We start from the raw sequence: 23,617 nt of genomic DNA on the forward strand, positions 1-23,617 counted from the left end.
TCAAATATCCCCAGATACTTCCCATTTGATACCATATCATTTTTAAGGAGCTTCAGGAAAAATAAAAACAAGAACAGAAAAAAAAATCAGCTTACCTCTTTCTCTCTCCCAATATATAAAACTTCTATAACTATTTTATCAACTGAAATAAGTTAAGCATTGTAACAAAATACAGATATTATAATTTTCATTTTAAAATGTATGCAAACATTTTAATGAGTGGTCTTTAAGACATATATTTGGGAGAAGGCTGTTCTGGATAAAGGAAGATTAAGCATGCCTTAAAATAATGCAAATCTTGAAAATGAGTATTTTCCCTTTTGTAATTTCTACACTATTTAATTTTTAACTGGCAATGCAACAATTGACTGTTTGTAAAAGAGAAATATATATGCATGTGTTACCATACATGTATTACTTTGAGATACTGAATCTGATCAAGTTAGAAATGAAAACACACAAGACAGAAAAGGTTTGTACCAGTAATAAAGAAAACACATATAGCAAAGTTTTTCCTCAGTTTTCTTTATTACAACAATGGAGACACAGAAGTACAGAAAATAAAATGACATTTAATATACTATGAAACTCATGCATAGGATTACACAAAGTGCTGGATATTATGTCACAGGTTTTAAATAAGAGATGATATTGAGGACAATACATATATAACATACATTTTATTTTAAGAAAATAAGCTATGATGAAAACAAATGCAATTAAAATGATCAGAAATAATCACTTTAAAACAGAACTGTTATATATAAAATCGATGTTAAGATGTGAGATAAAAAATATTCTTGAAAGAAGTTCATGAATTATGGATGTTCTTTAAAAACAGTCATTTTCAATTTCTTACTTTTTAGGGAAAAAAAGGATTTACTAGAGATTTATTTCACTGTGCCCATTTAGTACATAGATAAATATGGCATAATTTAAAAGTTATGTTATCTCTGAATATTATGCAATGTTCCCAGTTTATAACTACATTTCCATTACTTGAAAATGGAGTGATAAAGAATAACTAAATTCAATTTGAACATATACAAATAAAGAAAGTTTACAATGTATGTAGGCTTAAGACAACCAACATTAGATTAGTTCATACTTAAAATTTAATTACACTTGAATGAGTATATCTTTAAAAAGTAGCTGGAATAATAGTCTACAACAAAGACAGGAGGACATCAGTTGCAGTTCAAATCACCTCAGATTCACTACTAGAACTTTTGAACATATGTGTTTTCCCTGGCTATTTTGTTTTTCAATTTTGCTAACTAGTAGCTAAAAACTGATGTTCTAGAATAATCCACTCTTTCTGTAAGATTTACAGACAGGTATTTTAGGCTTCCAATTACTTACTTAATAACCATGAGGGAGGGGAGGATGACTACCAGAGATCTGTATCTGATTCATAATCTTAGGTAAGATAAAGAAACTAAGGTGTTTGGAAAATAAAGCATTGATATTAGATTCTCATCTCTGATTTATTTCAGAACAATGAAATTAGATTGAATCCATTCTCCTACCAAAATACTGAGATGCTATTTACTTTTATAATCATTATGTATTATATTAAATTTTTAAGCACCATGTAGTAGAAAGATATACTACATACATCAGCATGAATCATATGGCTGATTCATGCTGATGTATGGCAGAAACCAACAAAATATTGTTAAAGCAATTATCTTTCAACTAGAAATAAATAATTAAAAAATTAAAGATGTTAACTCTAGAGGATTAGTTTAGATGGTGGTTGGGCAGAAAATATGTTAATTAGATATTTGAAACTTTTTCCTTTTAGTTAAGACCTAATATTTACTGTTAATATCTTCTGCATTCTAAGATTATCAAGCATTAATAGTGATTAAATACTACCTCATTTTTAATGACATAATCAGCTGATTTAAATATAGGCTTTTTACCAATTTCAATTTATATTGAAATCATTCCAGGGCAACTTGTAGAATATTCATATCTCCAATCATTTGAAAATAAATTTAATCTACCCATTCAATGCATTAACTTTGTTTAAGGTTTTATGACATATATATATATACCACAAATTCTGAAATTTAAAAATTTAACAGCAATTAACAGAAAAGGAACAGAAGAACTGCATCTTATTTATCCATGGCCCGAAATTGAGAGGGAAAGAGAGAGAGGAGGAGCAAAGGGAGGAAGGGAGAGAGAGAGAGAATAGTATAAAGAAAAATTAAGAAGGAAGAATGAAAGGAAATAAAACCAAGTAAGAGAAAGCTTACTTGATTTGTACTTATTCAAAAGTGGGTTAAAGGATACTACATTATGTCTCATAGATTTGAGGAATAATAAAATACATAAAATGACAAATTTAGGTATGAACTTTTCATCTAGTATCTTTATTCGGTGAATGGAATTCTAATATATAAGTGCTATGAAATATGTAAATGATAATATTTAATTTAGGTAGTGCTTCCCTGGTAGCTCAGACAGTAAAGCATCTGCGTGCAGTGCAGGAGACCCAGGTTCGATTCCTGGGTCAGGAAGATCCCCTGGAGAAGGAAATGGCAATCCACTCCAGCACTCTTGCCTGGAAAATCCCATGGACGAAGGAGCCTGATAGGCTACAGTCCATGGGGTCGCAAAGAGTCGGACACGACTGAGCAACTTCACTTCACTTCAGTGTCCTAAGAAGTTATTTATTTAAAACTCTTAGTGCTACTAATAAAATAGTTGGGGCGTTTTAGATAATTTTATGACTAGAAATGTTGCTTAACTACTATAAACTGAAAATACACATAATATTAGTTATTTTTGAAAGGTAGATACAAACATATTTACTCTACTGCATTAGTGATGCAAATATTCATCTTGAATTGTTAAAATCATTTGTAATCTAGAAATTTTATTATTTTATTCATGTGTAGGTGTATAATGAATAAAAAGAATGCTTTTCATATATCTGAAAGTAACCACCCAGATCTAAAAGTTCATGGCCTAATTCCTCCTCAAATATTTTATTTTGTTCAATATAAATAAAAAATCATAAATCTACCTGTCTGGATTAAAAAACAGTATAGAATTTTCCTTAGTTACATTATAATTTAAATTAAATATAATTAATGGGAATTATTAAATAGAAAATATAAGTTGTATAAGCATCTCCAAATTGTATAACTGATGAATTACTATGCATACTTGTAATTTTAATTATTAATATTAAAAGAAATGCTGAACGCCCAAACAGTCAAAATTATGTGCAATTATTTTTACATAATTGACATATATATATAATATGTTAATCCAATCTCTAGAATTTATTTATTTAACATTATTAAACCCTTGAGATACTTTAAGCTAATTAAAAAAAATTTAAGGAAAATGAAGTCATTAAGAGTTTCAATCATTTTCATGTCTACCAGCAAAGAACGCAGATAAGTACATAAGTACATTTGCATAATAGTTTGGAAAAAATATGGGTATAGGGTTTATAAAATGTTTTTATTCTCAATGGATAACAGTATTAGAACAGAAAAGACAAAAATGAAATTAACTTAAGGTTCTCCCATATAAGACAATATTTTTCATAGGAAAGGTTTTATTGCTGCCTCTTAGGCATAATCTGTTAACATATCTGAAATGTAGTTTGATCGACCTTAGAGCAATCTGATAAATAATTAGAGCTTGAATTGGGGTCAAGAGATCAGTAGGGATAAATGATAAATGGATAAAAGAAGATAAACTTGGAAAGGGTTGGAAGAAGAAAAATGATTTCAAGTGTATATAAAAACATAATCAGAATGCTCTATGTGCAAATAATGGTAACTATGCATAAGCAAATCAACCTAACTTTATAACTGGTATAATATGGTCTAAGCAAACTGTTAAAATGATCTAACATTTGACGATACAATACATACAACAATGAACATAGGTACATATTTCTGATTAAATATAATGAATAACATAAAACTCACCTTACACACAAGTTCATATTTATACATTTAGGCACAAAATTTTATTGAAAAATCCACTGGATTAAAAAAAAATATTGGATGATGCTAGGAGAATTTTTACATCTTGGTTAGCAATAATCACATTTCCTTAGATCTACAGCAGATTTCAATTAGACAAAACATACTGTCAGACTTGATGGTTGTACATAACAAAAGTAAAACTCAAGTAATAAAAAATAGAATTCAGCAACATTTACATTTATTACAATGTAAAATAACAATCAGACAAGGTAATTTATGCTCTCTAAGGTTTCACTTTTTGAAATGCAACCGCTGCATTGCTTATAGTTTTGTGCTCTCCTATTTCTTATAGACATAAGGCAAAGCACGGGGTTTATATTTTAATATGTCGAGAATATTTTTTAACTTACGCACGTCTTAGAACTGTAAAATAACTGTTCGTCTAAGAATAGAAACTTGGCCAAATAATAAATAGCTTATTAATTTTAGGATTAATATCTTGACTTGGACTTAGATGTTTAAAAAACATAAATGAACAACTTTATTAAGTGCAAGTAATTCCGCTAAGATACTAGAATTTTAATTTTAGGTTCTTTTCTGACCTGTCCAAATATCAGCCAAAGTATCATGTAAGCTAGACTGAGTGTTCTTCATATCACTGTTTGTGACTTTGAATTATAGATTATGAATGGTATGGGGAGGGAGGAGGGAGGAGGGTTCAGGATGGGGAACACATGAGAAATAAAGGAATAAAAAATTTAAAAAAAAATTAAAAAAAAAATAAAGCTCAACATTCAGAAAACTAAAATAAAATAAAATAAAATAAAATTTCAAAAAAAAATCAACTCTCTTATCTTACTAAAGACATATTACATGTTCTCTACAAAAGTATTTCATAATCATGTACTACATCAAGATAATTTCTATGACTATTATGGAAATATTTATAATACTGGCAAGATCCAGTCAGGTTATAACAAATGGAAAAATTTGTTCATGCAAGTGTTCCTGGAACTCCTTTCTTTCCTAGCACTTGTTACACATCAGTAGTCAACACATCTGCAAGTATTATCCAAATCCATGGAATGTGAGATGCAATCATGGAATGTAGTATGAAATTATAGTTAGTTCTTCAATACACAGAAACACTGGTTATTTTAATTTTAAAACTAGAACATTTCCAATAAATAGGTTAAATCCCCACACTGCATGAATTGGTAGGAGGAAATCCCTTTGTCTCAGCAGGGGAGAAAGAAGTGTATTTAACCTGTAAATGGGTCACTTCTGCATTCTTTAGATTTGCTGTTAGCTCAGAAGAAAGAAGTATAGCAGTGGACAGCAAAGAGTTTGGAAAGATGAGTTACAGAAAACAGACTACCAAAGGTTGGTCCACCTTTACATCTTACATAATAGGATCCTGTAAGTATTTCATTGAAGACATAAAAACAATAAATACAACAAAACAAATTGTTTTTGATGAATGAATCTCAAAGCCCAGAAATCAATCATTTGATTTACCATGTGAGCCACTGTCATTCTTGTTAATACATGTAAATTTGATTTCCTCCTAATTATCTTGAATACATAGTAAGAATTACTTGCTAGACTGTAGCTGGGAGTTAAAAAAAAAACACACAAAATACTTCTTTCTTATTTTGTAATGAATGAAATGTGAAAATAACAATCATTACTCATGCTACTCCATCAAACCAAGCCTCCTCTCAGTGCTGGAATCTAGTAACACGTCCTCATCTCAGTTCCATCTTCTGGAAAGTAGTGGCTAAAACATTTACTTCCCTCTGATCTTGCAAAGAAACTGACTCAGGTTTCCAGGAAAAAGTAATAAGATTTTATGTTGGAACATGAATACTAGATGTTACCGCAAAACACAATTCAAACCTAGTACACAGGGTGCAACTTTAAAAATATAATCAGCTTTAACTTACTATTTACTTTGGGACAATTGCAGAAAGGTAGTTTTATTTAATGAAAACTAAAAGTCTAGATTTTTGGTATTCAAATTGAAGAAATGAATCTGGTTCACTTTAATTCCTTATGATATTTTATGTCAATAAGAGGAAAATCAGGCAGTACATAAGACATACACATTTAATGTAATAAAAGCTATCAGGTTTATGTTTTATATAAATAGTAAACTATGAAATATTATGTTTACAAAGTTCTAAACCTACATTCAAAGGAATAACAATCAAGTCAATATGAAAGAGCCACAATTCTACATCACAAAATTTCTATTTATACAATATTTGGCCATGGATATTGAGTTATATTTGTAAAATAATCAAATTAAATAATATTAGATATAGCAAATGCTTAAGTTTTAAATGGACTTCTGTGGTGGCTCACACAGATGGTAAAGAGTCCCCCTGCAAAGAAGGAGACCAGGGTTTGATCCCTGGGTCAGAAAGACCTCTTGGAGAAGGGAATGGCTACCCACTCCAGTAGTCTTGCCTGGAAAATTTCATGGACAGAGGAGTCTGGTAGGCTACACAGATCATGGGGTCACAAAGAGTCAGACACAGCTGAGTGACTAGCACTTTCATTTTTAAGTTCAAATAAAAGTGACATGACAGTTAAGAAGGCCAACTTTAGAAATTAAAAAAAGTTGAGAATGAAACAAGTTACTCTGTGAACTAGTACTTGGAAGAAACAATCTTGGTTCAATGTCCTTCTGTGATTTCCCAACAAATATATCTATTTTAAAGGTCAGCAATTTGGGGTAGGGAAAAAAGGCTCACTATTTGTGGGTGAGGACACATGCATATTTAGTTAGACTTTAGAAAATATTTTATTGCAATTATAGATTAGTCTTGTAAGTTTTCAGGGCAAAAAAGGAAATATATGATATAGCAACAACATTAAAACATGCAAGACAAACTTATGACTATAATGAAAGAAAATGCAGCAGCATTCAGCTGCCATGACTGGCTTCCATTTTCGCTTTTATTCGCTTCACAGCATTTATCTGTATGATGAAAATTATTTTTGAAAGTAGAACAAGAAAAAAATAATTAAGGAAAAAGAGTAGAGTTATAAACATGAAAATAAAGGAAAAGAAAAAAGTGACAGTAGGAAAGAAAAAAGGAGAAAATAATTAATACAAGATGTACACAAAGCTACTACCAATTACCTACAAAAAATATTTTGATACAAGACAAAGAATAAAAAAATCTAGTATAAAATGCTTCTAAATTTTTGTCACATATTAAAAATATAACTGAGACTCAATATAAATAATGTTTATTTCACATAACATAGACATTAGTTATATCACTGATTTCTCAAATGTGAACATTGTAAATATTTTATACTGAAGATACAACTTTTTAGAAAAAGGTCACCAGTCATTCCACAGTGTCACTGGTAAATTCACACTGTTACTTAAATATGAGCTCATCATATTCTGTAAAGTTTGCTAATAGTACTTTTTTTGCTATCATATTTTCTTAGAAAACACATTTAATAAGAATAGCTATATTTTAATAATGAATGAATTACCAAGAAATATAATTAAAATTATAAGTTCATGCAATGAAAATTTGCAAAAGAATAGAAGCGAGGAACATTAACTCAACTGGCCATTGGTACATGTGACACATATGTTATTGTTTCTCATTTAAAATAATTTTGAGAAACAAAGATAATGAAAATAGTTTACAGAAATTTATTTTTATATTATGGGCTAAACCAAATAAATATTGTCTTGAACGTATGATTAGTATTTAAACTTGGCTGAGATTTCCACACTGTTAAAATGAAGTTCTTCCCCATTAATTGAACTTCAACCTCACCATTATTTTAGAATTTCTTTCTATTCTAAAACAATCATAACCTTAAGAAAACATTTTAGTATTTGCCATAAACTTGAATATTTTATTTTCTGTTCATGTTATTTGGAGATGAAATATACACTAGTCTTGTTGAAAGTAGAGTTGAATGCCATCAAAATAATTTCACTCAATAGTTCATTATTTGTATAATCAAAAGTTGATTATAATAAAAACTAACTGAAAAAATGTTAGCAATATATGTATTGGTGATGATTTATGTCACTTCTCTATATGGATAGAATTATGTGTCACCAAATTATATTGAGTCAATGTAAATATTAAACATGTCTTCAATTCATAGTAACAAGAAAAGAAAAAGGAAGCAGTTGCTAAAAGGTACTAAGGTGGTTTTTGGGTTTTGGTTAAACAAACAATATTAAACATGTTGTAAAGCCAAAATAAATTGCGAAAAATATTTTCAGAGTAATTTTATTACCAAGAATTTTTTAAGGCATTATATTATAGTCATTCTAGCATGTTAGGAATATTTTTAGCCATTGAAATTACAGAGAAAATGAATAAATATCATTTTATCAGTCTCTAGTTCCATAGATGATTTTATAGTCAGTTTTACAAGAGTAATTTGTCATCTACCAAATATTTTCAATGTTTATAAAGTAAAATGAGATAGAATTATGCTGTATGAATATCCCAAATTGATTGTGGTTGTTATTTTGCACACTTTTTTTGTGAATCAAGGGACACAACATTCAAAATAAACACATATTTAATAAGTGAGAATAGGAAAATATCACTAATCATAAAATATTTTTAAAATCTGAACCATAAACTATTGACTGATGTTGTGTCCACTAAAATACATACATAGAGAAGCCACTATTATGAATAGAATGTATTACATATGAATGTTAGATAAGCCTATTGTTAAAAATTAGTCCCTCAGTCCAACAAATAAATATACTCTAGATTTAGCTTGTTGCTTTAAAGAGTTAAATATATCTGAATGTACATAAGTAATGTTTTTTTTTAATTCGAAGTCTGTATACTTTATTTTGACAGTCTATAATACATGCTATTTAAAATATAAATTAAAACTAAATTAACTTCTAAATGTCATATATTTTTCCAATTAAATAAGACAAGATTTGCCAGTTTATTAAATATAACTGATTTAAAATATGCTTGAATTTATAATGTGTGTTTTAAAATGGAATAAGAAATTATGAGTAATTATGCTGAAAGTATATAAATATATTTTATTCTATTTTGCTGATACATAATTTTAATTCTATAGTATTTTGTGGGTTTAAAGGCTCCCCAGTCTACCGTCAACCATCACAGCTTCTAAAATTGCCCCAAGAATCCTCCTAGGGCTAAATCAAACAATTTTTGAACTATAAGGGTATATCTTTTATCTGTCTTTCCCTAAGACCTCAGTAGTCTCTGGATTTAGTCACAAAAATTATACATTATTTTGTAACATATTTATAGATAAAATAAATCATGTATTGCTTCCCCTTTTCCAGTAAGCTGCTGTATCAGCTGTACAGTTTAGAGTGTATGAATCCTATCTCCTACCTTCTCAGATAGTTTTGTCTCTACATCTGTGACTTTTCCTTGACTGATTGATCTGTTACATCAGCTGTGTAACATGCTCTAGCCTTTTTCATCATAAAAGTCCTTCTAACACTGACATCTTCCCTGCTCTGCTCACCTTCATACAAAACTTGAAAACCTTAAATTAACATGGAGTCTACACCTGCTAACTTTCCATATGATCCTCAGCCCTTGTCCACCTAATTTCTTTCCCTCAAATTTCAGCACAGCTGTAAACAGACTTCACATTTCTTTCAAATGAGTTTCATTAACCTCTCAGCAGCTTCTGGAGGGACAAATGTGATTGATAACTTTTCTTCTGGAAATATGACTGCCTCTCAACTTTCAAAATATTACAGCCTTGCATTTTTCCAGGAACTCTATGACATCTTAGTCTCATTGGAGGTGGGGTGGGGTTGCTTTCCTCTTCATGTATATTACAGTTCCCTGGGATACAGCTATTAACACTCTATTATCCTTCAATACCTCAACAAGTACCCTGTGAATACCGATGCTGTACCAGACACCCTTCTAGGTACTGGGAAGCACTTATGAGTATCACAGACATCATTTATTTTTCATAAGGTGTAGATATTACTCACTGTGCGGTTTTATCCTCACACAGGCCTAAATACCAGTCACTCTTAAGGCTGACAACATCACAGTGCATGTTTTCAAGTCATGGCTGTCATCTTGTCGCCATACACACATATCTAACATCTATTTGACATTTTAAAGTTAATGAATAACGAACTGATCTTATGTTTGATATTTATTCTAAAACTGCTGCTCTGTTTATAAGATTCTTTACCTGCAGAAATGATACCAACAATGTTAGAGTTGTCCAAGCAAGAAACTCAAAAGTCATCAATATCTACTGAATCCACTCTTTTAAACAGGCAGGATAGTCTACATCTACAGTGTGCCTGGAATTTATTCACTGTTTTCTTTCTTTTTTTTTTTTTTACTGTAACCACATTTTTTTAAAGCATTCATGTTCATCTATCTCTTGCTTCTACCAAGATGAACAAGATTAATCTGTGTAAAATGTCCATATGCTCATGTAATTTCCCTGCTTCAAATGATTTCTTATGACTTTCAGGATCTGTTTTATTTACATGGTTTTTAGAAAATTTTGGATTATATAGGTCACATGTCCCTCTGAATCCTTATTTTTGTTCACACACCTCCATGTTCTTTTCCAGCCATGCTTTTGCTAGGTCTTAAAGCAAATCAACATTTTTTTTTCCCCTCAAAAACTTCTTTATTTCCCTTGAAGGCTCACTCCGTACAAGTTTCTTTCAGAAAGTCACTTTCCAAGGGAATCCTTTCTTAACCCCCATCTAATTCTATAAACTAGCTAAACTTGCCTAAGACTTTCCTGGCAGCATATTGCACCAGCATATCTTAGTTGTAATTACTTGGTGGTTATTCTCATTCTTGGTTTATGTCTATCTTCCCTCTAGATTGTACAGTCTTTGAGTACAGGAGCCAGTTTCATTTTTTTCAGAGATAATTTCTCTGTACACATCATAGTACTTTTTACAAAGCAAGACCCTAATAAATACCCGGAATGAATGAATGAATAAATCTTAATATTGCAGAACCAGAAGAAACTAGTGTAGAGATTAGGAAATATGCATCAAGAGAAGCCAAATGACATGAGCAAAGTTCAAACTATAAATTGTTTTCCTTCTAGGCAGTGCTTGCAAACTGACTTTCCAAAATTGAAATAAAAATTTTTATAGTAAATAAATCATAGAATACTTTACTTATTTCTGTGCCTACATATATATGTTACATATATACACACACACACATATATATATACACACATATATAGTCTGTATTTACTTTTTGAATTATACTTACTATTCATTTTATTAACAACATTGTCTTAAAAAATAGCATAGCAAGAACTCTGGGAGTGTAATGTAACCTGCTTGAAATCTATATATTTATTTTTTTTACAGTTTGTGTTTTATCTATAAAATATAACTAAAATACTGCCTTTCATTTCATAAAATATTCATTTTAATCTTGATAAAAGTAATTATTCTCCCCAAGTATATGAGCTAAATTAAAAATGCATGGGAATGAATTTCACTCTTGCAATCTTCTTTTGAAGATTCTGACTCAGATTAAGAATCATATTTTTATCATGGTCTGATATCTTCAAAGAGGATAATTTCTACAAATGCAATTCCTTTTAACTCTAGAAGCAGTTATTGATGTTTAAACTCACAGAAACAACAAACTTGATAGTTCATTCAACCATTCTTCTTATTTAGGTGTATCATCTTAAAGGACATGGAATTTGTCATATGATTTAGAGCAGCTCTGATCTTGAACAAATACTTTAACTTCTCACAACTATATCTATAAAATGAGGATAGCTCTTACTTGCTCAACTCAGATTCAGGAATAAAATAAGGTCATAAATGCAAAAGTACTTTATAAATTATAAAAAGTGCCACTATAATATAAGATATCCAGCTATCCATATTATTTCTAGATACTTCCAACTTCCTAATTTCAAGTTATAATTGGAAATACTTATTAATTATGTAATACAAAGCTATGATATAAATTAATTTTAAACCAAGCAATAGTAGTTACTTTTTAATAGATTATTGCATAAATCTGCTTTCAATTGAAAAATGACATAACAAAGCCATACCAATGAATCTAATATTAATTTGAAATTACAAGAGGATTAAATAACATGACTAAACTGACAAATTTTATGTTTTCCAGTCTCAAAAATATGCAGCAATACTGATACTCAACTATAATATGACTTAAATAAGTCATGTTTATGAATATACAGTTATGATATCTCATTGATATATAAAATATATGTGTACATATACATGTATGTATAGAATTTACCATTAAATATTAAATATAATATGTGAAAGAACAATTAATATTAAAATATGACCAATATGACAACTCATTGACAGAGTTAACTAACTGAGTCAGGACAAATTCTTGCATATCCACCTTCATGGCATGTATCTGAAAAAAAAATTTGATATACCTTCTACAGATTTTGATAACATCACTAGCATAAAATGATGTAAGCACTATTAACTATTAAAAGTAGTCACCAGTGTGCTGAGACTGCCAGTGATGAGTGGCCTGAAACGTTTTGACCTTCTTTGTAACTCTATTCACTGTTCTTTCTAAGGGGTATCTGTGGTTGTTTCTGCCTCATTGTGTGATAGAGTTTATCTTTTCAAACACAACTTGCTTGGTTAGGCATGAATGGGCTCATCATTATCTTTGGCCATATTTCATAAGTGGAGGACTGGGCCCCATGTGTTTGGCAGAGAAGTTTTCTCCTTTGTAAAAGCTTTTTCTGGGCTCAAAGAATATTTTTCATGTTGATTTTCAACAGTTTCTTTTATCCTCTAACCTCCCCTTCTGCTCATTCTCTCTCTCTACCACTTCAACCACTAAAGTCTAAAATTTTCAAAGTGCATTTACAAATGAACCAATCTTTTGGCAACAGCAATTGAGAAATCATGATTAAGACATGTAAATAACCATGACTAAAACCTAGAATGTTACCTCCTGCTATAAAATTATGCTTTCAATATCAAGAAAAAAATCCAGAAGTGTTATAAAAGATACTATCGTATTTCTTTTTAGCCAGTGAAAGCACATGGTTTGCTTACCTTTAATAATGTTGGGCTTAGGCGGCATGCTGAATTCATAGACTGTTGGTTCTGAATATCCCAATCTATTGGCAGCTGTAATTTGAACTTCATATCCCATTGTCCACTGTAGATGCTCCAAAATAATGTGGTCTTTATTTCCCTGCACTTTTTTCTCTAGCCACTGATCTTCTTTATCTTTCTGCAAAGTCAATACAAACATATTTTGTAAATACCCATGCACTAAAGTTGTGATCTTTAAAAAAATAATTTATCTTGAAATGGAGTGAGTGAGTTTATTAAAATCAAAAAAGGATATTTCCTCTTTCACTGGGATAAATTAAACTATATATAGATGAAGTTATTTCTAAGGTTTTTCTCCACTAAATATTTAATGCTTTTTAAATTTGCTGAAAAGTGATGATTCATAACTAATACTTGACAATTCAAATGATAATTCACCTCCATTAAGAGTTTTTAAAATTTCACATATAATAATTGCTATTTATTCACTTTGTTGATTATTAATAATTTTGTAAATAGGGACTATAAAATATTATATATAGAAAAAGCTTAGTATGTCCATTAAAATAGTTACCAGAGACTATTGTCTGGGGCACGTGGGAGGAGGTGTGTTAAAAATAAAGTCTGTATTTTTTAAATAGATTAAAATTTTAACCATAATTTTTAATACTATGTTTCAGACTTATAATGAAACAACATGTGACAAAAATTATTACCTTTAAATAGGTTATTAGAATAAGAAAATAAAAAGTAATATCCTATTCTTGAACATTCTACACTTAAATCCTGAATCTTTTTCTAAAATAAATATTTTGGAAAACATGATATTTGAATTACCATTTATTTGAAAAAAATACTATGACTACAGTCATCAATAATTGAAATAATATATGGATTAAGCTATCTTTAACAATGCAAACATTCGGTCGTGCAGTGTGTTAACAATCTGAACACAGGTTAAGTGTTGAAACAGTAATCTCTCTGCTACTGTCCCTCAACTCTATTACAGAAAAAGGGTAGCAGCTGCCTCTGTTACTTTCTTGAGGAAGCAATGAGGAACACTGAGTAATTATGCATTCCAGGGCATTAAGAATCATTACCACTTAACAAGTAGTTAATTAGCATTAAAGAGAAAGTAGTTCTACAATGTGAGTGTCCCTCTGTTGTTTGGACTCTTTGCAACTCATGGCCTGAAGTCTGTCAGGCTCCTCTTTCCATGGTATTTTCCAAGCAAGAAAGTGGAGTGGGTGGCCATTTCCTTCTCCAGGGCATCTTCTCAACCCAGGGATAGAACTGACATCTCTTGCATCTCCTGCATTGGCAGGCAGGTTCTTTACCACTAGCACCACCTGGGAAGCCCTGTTTCTATAATAGCTATACAGAGTAGAAATGATATTTTCTGAAATCACATATCTAATAATCCATTCCTGCAACTGAAAATCTCAATTTACCAGAATTGTAATTATAAATATACTGTAACCTGGCCATAGTGATAGATAGATATATAGACAGAGCAACAGATCCATTGATTGATCCTTTTTTAACCTCAGAGCTCAATCTAGTATTACTTAATTTTGAGCCAACATTTTAGAATACTTACTTGACTAGAAAAAATAATAACATTTTCTACATTTATGGTGAAAATTGAGGATTTATTATCTAAAATCAAATTGTGGAAGTTAAATTCACTATTGCATTAAATTGACAGTATCAATAATACAAATATGAAGTATCCTTCAAAAGGAGATAAGACTTCATTACAGCTTTGGTACCATTCTAAGATTCTCTTTTCTTTATAATTATTTTTGGTTCTGCAGAACTTTTATTATAAAGGAAATCAACTGGTCTCTTTTATTGTTTCATCTAAAACTGGAGGTATTACTCACCTCCCCACAGTGAGGCCAAGGACTTTGGACAAGCACTTAGAATTATCATATAAACAAGGGGTATGTTCCTTTGCTTTTAAGACTTATAAATCAATTTATTAGACTAGGCTGGTGTCCGTGTTATAAAGTGTGTTGGAAAAGCCACTGGAAAACAACAATTTGGACCAGGAAACTTTGCAACTCATCTAAGCCACTAAATGACTAGTAAATTTAAGGAAGGATCCTAGGTGTGTTTTTCAAGTGTTTGGGACAACTGTATCACTAGCCATGATTATCCCAACATCTGCTTTCTTCATCATTTGTCAATTATTCAGTCTTTAGTATGGTAGTGAGACTGTTCTAGAAATATGAACACAATAGTTAGCAAGAATGTACAACACTTATTTCAGAGTATACAAACCAGCATAGAAAGAGGACATGAAGTCTGAAAAACAAGAAGGTGTTTTGTGAGTATATATTAATAACAGGAAGGATTAAGACAGTCTAGGAACCCGGAAGGTTTTCTCAAGGGAGGTAACGTCAAATTAATAGGAAATAAGAAATTCCAGTTCCATTTTTCTTTTCATTCTTCCTCACTGAGTTAATGAAGATGTGATTCCTTCACAGAAGTTTTAAATTGCCAAAATAGTCAAAATGATTGAAAACCTCAGAAAGATGCAGAACCACTGGGAGATGCAAAAAAGTAGCCACTTTATGTTTATTGTTATAGGTATTGACAAAAAAAAAGCTACAAAAATCTCCACTTAAAAGTAATTTTAGATCATATATGATATATGACTTATAAACACAAACATACATACACAGCACATAAAATACATATAAAATATTTGATACATTATAAATTGTATGTATACACAATTCAGAGAGGACAAGGTGAGAAATAGGAAGACTGAAGAATTAGATAAGGATAAAGGCTGAGCACCGAAGAATTGATGCTTTTGAACTTTGGTGTTGGAGAAGACACTTGAGAATCCCTTGGACTGCAAGGAGATCCAACGAGTCCATTCTGAAGATCAGCCCTGGGATTTCTTTGGAAGGAATGATGTTGAAGCTGAAACTCCAGTACTTTGGCCACCTCATGTGAAGAGTTGACTCACTGGAAAAGACTCTGATGCTGGGAGGGATTGGAGGCAGGAGGAGAAGGGGACGACAGAGGATGAGATGGCTGGATGGCATCACTGACTCGATGGACGTGAGTCTGAGTGAACTCCGGGAGTTGGTGATGGACAGGGAGGCCTGGCGTGCTGTGATTCATGGGGTCACGAAGAGTTGGACATGACTGAGCGGCTGAACTGAACTGAAAGGTTACACAGAGCAGTAGAAAGTAGCCCCGGTGGGCATCCCCTTACCCAATTATTCAGTATAAATTCTATTTAACTATGAAATACTGGTGAAAGTGAGTATTTGTGCGGAAATTTGGAGTTGAATTTTGTTTTGGATTTGAATGGAGATGTAGGAGAAAGAGCCAGAAAATAAGCCAGCAGCTGATATCTGGATTACCCCAAGATACAATTCATTATTCAGAAGGATGAATAGGCTTCATGTCCTTTAGGTAATCTTCCAAAAATATTTCTGAGAATTGAGCATTTGAAGTGAAACTTCCAGATTAGTCCAAGACAGGCTGATAGACTTTTAAATCACCAATCACTTAACTCTCAGTTGTTGAGGCTCTTAATATAATGAATTAAAAGCCCTTCCATCATTTTAGATAGTTGGACTGATGGCCTAAAGGAACCAAAAGGAGCTCTAATATTTTCCCTAATTTAAATCAATTTCATTTTCCATTCACCATTAGACAAGGAGGTTTTTTAATCCCTTAATTGTTATTCCTAGGGAATACGGAAAAAATAAAGTGGGTGTTACCAAATACTCCCCTAGGCATCAAAATCTCATTTATGCATTTGTAGAGTGCCTGATTTAAGAATTTAAATGCCTAGGGAACAATTTAAGATAATCTAGTTGCAAACGTTACCCTAGGTAATTTAATGTGATGATTTGCTGAATAGAGCTATTATTAATAAGCCAATTAAAAGTTGAAGGGCAGCTACTAAAAAAAAAAAAATGGTCATTTACTTTGATATAGCTTCTCTTAAGCAATCCTTTTTGTTAAAATATAGGCAGCAGAGCCATATGACAGTTAAGGGGACACTTTAAAAGTTATTCTAAAATCATAATATCAGTAAATAGATATCAGTTGTAACTTCTCCCTTTTCATTTTCTAATTTTATTGATTTGAGTCCTCTCCCCTCTCCCCCTCTTTTTTTGGATGAATATGGCCAAAGATTTATTGATTTCATTTATCTTCTCAAGGAACTGGCTTTTAGTTTCGTTGGTCTTGGTTATTGTTTTCTTATCTCTATTTCATTTATTTCGCAATGACCCTTATGACTTCTTTCCTTCTACTAAGTTTGGGTTTGTTTATTCTACTGTCTCTAATTACTTCAGGAGTAAGGTTAGGTTGCTTAATTGAGAGATTTCTTTTTTCCTAAGGTAAGATTGTGTTGCAATAAACTTCCCTCTTAGAACCACTTTTGCTGTGTCAGATAAATTTTAGATACCCAACTGATTGCAGAGTTTCAAAGAACAGCAAGGAGAGATAACAAAGCCTTCTTAGTGAATGATGCAAAGAAACAAAGGAAAACAATAAGAATGGGAAAGACTTGAATCTCTTCAAGAAAATTAGAAATACCAAGGGAATATTTCATGTGAAGATGGGAAAAATAAAGAACAGAAACAGCAAGGACCTAACAGAGGAGGAAGAGATTAAGCAGTGGTGGCAAGGATATACAGAACTATACAAAAAAAGTATTAATAACTCAGATAACCATGATGGTGTGGTCACTCACCTACAGCCAGACATCCTGGCATGTGAAGTCAAGTGGGCCTTAGGAAGCATTACTATGGACAAAGTTAATGTAGGTAAAGGAATACCAGCTGAGCTATTTCAAATCCTAAAAGATGATGCTGGTAAAGTGGTGTACTCAAAATACCAGCAAATATGGAAATCTCAGCAATGGCCAAAGGATTGGAAAAAGTCAGTTTTCATTCTAATTCCAAAGAAGGGCAATCAAAGAACATTCAAACTACTGCACAACTGTACTCATTACACATGCTAACAAGGTAATGCTCAAAATCCCTCAAGCTAGGCTTCAACAGTTTGTGAATCAAAGAAGGGTTCAGGATGGGGAACATGCATACACCAGTGCCAGATTCATGATGATGTATGGCAAAACCAATACAATATTGTAAAGTAATTAGCCTCCAATTAAAATAAATGAATTTATATTAAAAAACAACAACAACAACAACTTCCAGATGTACAAGCTGGACTTAGAAAAGGGAGAGGAACTAGAGATCAAATTGCCAACATCATTTGGATCACAGAAAAAGCAAGGGAATTCCAGAAAAACACCTACTTATGCTTCATTGACATGCTAAAGCCTTTGACTCTGTGGATCACATAAACTGTGGACATTTTTAAAAAGATGGGAATACCAGACCACCTAACCTGCCTCCTGACAAACCTGTATGCAGGTCAAGAAGCAACAGTTAGAACTGGACATGGAAAAACAGACTGGTTCCCAAGGGAAGGAGGAGTACATCAAGGCTGTATATTGTCATCCTGTTTATTTAAATTCTATGCAGAGTGCATCATGCAAAATGCTGGGAAGGATGACTCACAAGCTGGAATCAAGATTGCTGGGAGAAATATCAATAACCTCAGATAGGCAGATGATACCACCCTTATGGCAGAAAGTGAAGAAGTAAAGAGCTTCTTGATGAGAGTGAAAGAGGAGACTGAAAAAGTTAGCTTAAAGGTCAACATTCAGAAAACTAAGATCATGGCATCCAGTCCCATCACTTCATGGCAAATAGATGTGGAAACACTGGAAACAATGGCTGACTATTTTTCTGGGCTCCAAAATCACTGCAGATGGTGACTGCAGTCATGAAATTAAAAGACATTTACTCCTTGGAAGGAAAGTTACGACCAAGCTAGACAGCATATTAAAAAGCAGAGACATCACTTTGTTAACAAAGGTTCATCTAGTGAAGGCTATTGGTTTTTCCAGTAGTCATGTATGGATGTGAGAGCTGGACTATAAAAAAAGCTGAGAGTCAAAAGATTGATGCTTTTGACATGTGGTGTTGGAGAAGACTCTTGAGAGTCCCTTGGACTGCGAGGAGATCAAACCAGTCAATCCTAAAGGAAATCAACCCTGAATATTCACTGGAAGAAATGATGCCAACGCTGAAGCTCCAATATTTTGGCCACCTGATGCAAAGAGTTGACTCACTGGAAAACACACTGATGATAGGAAAGATTGAGGGCAAGAGGAGAAAGGTATGACAAATGATGGTATGATTGGATGGCATCACTGATTCAATGGACATGAGTTTGAGCAAACTCTGGGAGACGGTGAAGAACAGAAAAACCTGGTGTGCTGCAGTCCATGGTGTTTCAAAGAATTGGACACCACTCAGCGACTGAATAACAACACAGATTTTGTGCAGTTCTGTTTCATTGTCACTTCTTTCTAATTTTTTTTTATTTATTTCTTATTTGTTACAAGGAAGCTTCACCTCACACTGGTCAGAATGGCCATCATTAAAAAAAACAACAAAAAAAAAACTACAAACAATGAATACCTGAGAGGGTGTGGAGAAAAGAGAGCTCACCTATACTATCAGTAGGAATGTAAATTGGTAAAGCCAATTGGGAGAACAGTACAAAGATCCTCAAAAAACTAAAAATACAGCTACCCTATCATCCATCAGTCCCCCTTCTGGGCATATCTCAGAAGAAACACATACTTTGAAAAGATATATGCACCTTAAAGTTCACCATAGCACTATTCAAAATATCCAGGACATAGAAGCAACCTAAACATCCATCAACAGAGAATAAAGATTAGTGTGTGTGCTCACTCTCTCAGTTGTGTCTGTCTGTTTCCTACCCCATGGACTGTAGCCTGCCAGGCTCCTCTTTACATGCAATTTCCCAGGCAAGAATACGGAAGTGAGTTGCCATTTCCTATTCCAGAGGATCTTCCCTACCTAGGGACTGAACCCACATGTCTTGTGTATCCTGCATTGGCAGATGGATTCTTTACCACTGTGCCACCTGGAAAGCCCAAATATGTGGTACATATACACAGTGGAATATCACTCAGCCATAAAAAAGAATGAATTAATGTCATTGCAATAACATGGATGGACCTAGAGATCATCATACTGAGTGAATAGTTCAGATAGAAAAAGAGACATCTCCTATGATATTGCTTATATATGGAATCCAAAAGATAGTACAAATGAATCTATTTAAGAAACAGAAAGTCACTGATGTAGAAAACAAACTTATGGTTATGAGGGCCATAAAGGAGGAGAGAGGGATAAATTGGGAGATGGGATTGACATACAGGCACTACTACATACAAAATATATAATAAGAACCTACTGTAGAGCACAGGCAACTCTACTCAATTCTTTGTAAAAATATTAGTATTTAGGGAAAGATTTGCCATCATCTGTATAGAGAGGAGATTGAAGGAGAGATAGAGAGGGTCTTGGCTTTATTATTTATGAACTTGACTTGTTATTCCTTGACTGTTTTTATTCATAATGAAAAATCTACTAAGTTTCTTTCCAAAGTCTCAGAATATATACGGTCAATATCATCTTAAATAAAAGCTGAATAATTATGAAAGGGAAGGCCAACAGACGAGGTGAGCTCCTGCTAACGATTAATGTTAAATCCCTGTGATTCCAATGTGTTTCAATTTAAGATTTTGTGTTCACGTGCAAGGCACCTTGTAACTCCTGGACTTCCTGGTACATGTATGACTTTACAGAAGGCTGAAAATTTTCTGAAGCTCTGCTTGTTACTCTGAATATGAGCGGTGATTTAGCAATCTGGATAATGTATAGACACACACACACATTTCATTGTGACTGGGAAAGATGCAAGTTTTAAAAGTTTTTAGGAGAGTTTCAGGATCTAACCCCCTTTTAAGTATTATTATAGCTGATTTAAACTGCCTTTCTTTCAGGTACTGAAGCTTGGTGAACTTTTGTAAATTGGACTTTATGTATTTCTACTCTCCATCATCCAGGTATGTCTTGAAGAAAAAATAAGTTCTAATTTTTCCTATTCATCACCTTCTGTGTGCTCATATTCCATGAAAATTCACACAGTGAAAGTTTTTTACCCATATATTTAGTATTTCTTGTATTTATTAATCTAGATACAGGATCATTTATAATAGCATAACATAGACCAACTTATTCATTGAGTTGTCAGTGTACTTATTCATTCAGACAATTAGTCTATTTGATGTTATCACTACAAGGGTGATTACAAATCATTATTTTCACTAGCAGCAAAGAAAAAAATACCCCAAAAAGTTTAGGACTTTTTTGGAGAGAAATATCAATAACCTCAGATATGCAGATGACACCACCCTTATGGCAGAAAGTGAAGAGGAACTAAAAAGCCTCTTGATGAAAGTGAAAGAGGAGAGTGAAAAAGTTGGCTGAAAGCTCAACATTCACAAAACGAAGATCATGGCATCTGGTCCCATCACTTCATGGCAAATAGATGGGGAAACAATGGAAACAGTGTCAGACTTTATTTTTCTGGGCTCCAAAATCACTGCAGATGGTGATTGCAGCCATGAAATTAAAAGACACTGACTCCTTGGAAGGAAAGTTATGACCAACCTAGATAGCATATTAAAAAGCAGAGACATTACTTTGCCAACAAAGGCCCATCTAGTCAAGGCTATGGTTTTTCCAGTGGTCATGTATGGATGTGAGAGTTGGACTGTGAAGAAAGCTGAGTGCCGAAGAATTGATGCTTTTGAACTGTGGCATTGGAGAAGACTCTTGAAAGTCCCTTGGACTGCAAGGAGATCCAACCAGTCCATTCTAAAGGAGATCAGTCCTGGGTGTTCATTGGAAGGACTGATGCTAAAGTTGAAACTCCAATACTTTGGCCACCTCATGCGAAGAATTGACTCATTGGAAAAGACCCTGATGCTGTTGGGGGCAGGAGGAGAAGGGGACGACAGAGGATGAGATGGCTGGATGGCATCACCGACTCCATGGACATGAGTTTGAGTAAACTCCGGGAGTTGGTGATGGGCAGGGAGGCCTGGCGTGCTGCGTTTCATGGGGTTGCAAAGAGTCGGACACGACTCTGCGACTGAACTGGAACTGGAACTGGAATGTCCATAGCTATTCAGTGGTTGAAAATATTTCAAAACATAACTGGATGGCTTTAAATAAATGTCAGTATGCACACCTAAATATAATTAAACCTACAAATTAGTTACTAGCAAATTATTTACAATTGATTTTAAAATAAGTTCTCTCAACAATAAAATCTCAATGCTACTTACTATTATTATTTTAATATAAATTTATTTATTTTAATCGGAGTTTAATTACTTTACAGTATTGTATTGGTTTTGCCATACATCAACATAAATCTGCTACAGGTGTATACATGTTCCCCATCCTGAACCCCCCTCCCTCCTCTATTTATTATTTAATAGTTTTTAAAAAATTATCTTTTTTTCCCCCTCTGGTCATTGAGATACTTAGTCAAGCTTAAGAAGTTCAATTACGACCTAGAAACATATGCTAGAGCAGTGTTGCTAGTCCCTAAAGTATATTTTCAAAATTGATGTTATTTTATGAATTTTATATAGCCCTTCTTAGATCAGGCAATTTTTTTAATTTACAAAAATTAAGTGATAGGATCTGATACCTATCATCCAGTGAGAAAAGTGAAAAACTGATGAAAGCATATAAAAAACTTATTAAATTATGTAGAGTTTAATTGACACTACAATATGAAGTAGGTAAAAATATTCTGTACATGAAATGACTACTTTAATTTTTCTATACACATTATGACATTAATGTTTGTCTTTATTTTCCAAATACATTGTTTAATCTCACTGCCTTATTAGAGATGTTAATTTTCACAAAGGGTCCATGGAAACATCTAATTCTGTTTTTATTACCCTAGTTCTGGTCTCATAAATTCTGTCTTCCAACCTAGTCTTCTGCATTGCAGGCAGATTCTTTACCATCTGAACCACCAGGGAAGCCTCCTCTATCTACTAGAGGACAATATATAATGTTTCTTGATTCATTATCTATAGGAAGTTAAACATTCTGTATATTACAATATTATTGGTCTTTGTTTTCCAGTTAAAGGCAGGTGTAAATACTCAGATATGATGTCTGCTATAAGTCAACACTCACATAAGGTATGTACTATATGCATTTTGTTGTTCCTAGATTATAAAACATATAGTCCTGTGCACAGGAGAGTTAAATGATAGTGTCAAAGAAGCAGTCAAGTAAAAATCATAAGCATGTTTCTTACTTTCTGAATTTACCGATTTAATTTCCCTATAGGCTGTCCAATTAAAAATCCATCGCATATAGCTAAATAAAATTTCAAGTTGTTCAACTGCTCTTTACTCCACTGTGTAATTCATTCATTTTGAGGAACTAATATTAATAGATGAAATGGCTTGGAATCATACAAAGGAAAGAGATAATTAAGCTATTTTTGAAATAGTTATTATTTCAATACAAGTGCAAATGTCAAGGCAAATACTGCTACATGTTTAGCGACCTAATTTTGAACATGTAAGTTT

At 32.5% G+C, this 23,617-nt stretch overlaps 1 protein-coding gene across 2 annotated transcripts in view; it reads right to left on the reverse strand.

Annotated features, from left to right (window-relative positions):
* Positions 1 to 23,617, reverse strand: part of NCAM2 (neural cell adhesion molecule 2) — a 562,754-nt gene that overhangs the window by 36,543 nt on the left and 502,594 nt on the right. The window contains exons 15-16 of one of the 2 annotated variants that reach the window (XM_061425935.1): positions 13,054 to 13,234; positions 3,975 to 6,948 (exon numbers count right to left, since the gene is read on the reverse strand). In XM_061425935.1, the coding sequence (XP_061281919.1) occupies positions 6,842 to 6,948; positions 13,054 to 13,234 (288 nt within the window). In that variant the 3' untranslated portion in view covers positions 3,975 to 6,841. Of the gene's footprint in view, positions 1 to 3,974; positions 6,949 to 13,053; positions 13,235 to 23,617 lie in introns of those variants that run through there. The other variant, XM_061425859.1, reaches the window with a different exon arrangement.

Source organism: Bos javanicus, chromosome 1 (assembly GCF_032452875.1).
Source record: "Bos javanicus breed banteng chromosome 1, ARS-OSU_banteng_1.0, whole genome shotgun sequence".
Taxonomy (NCBI): Eukaryota; Metazoa; Chordata; class Mammalia; order Artiodactyla; family Bovidae; genus Bos; species Bos javanicus.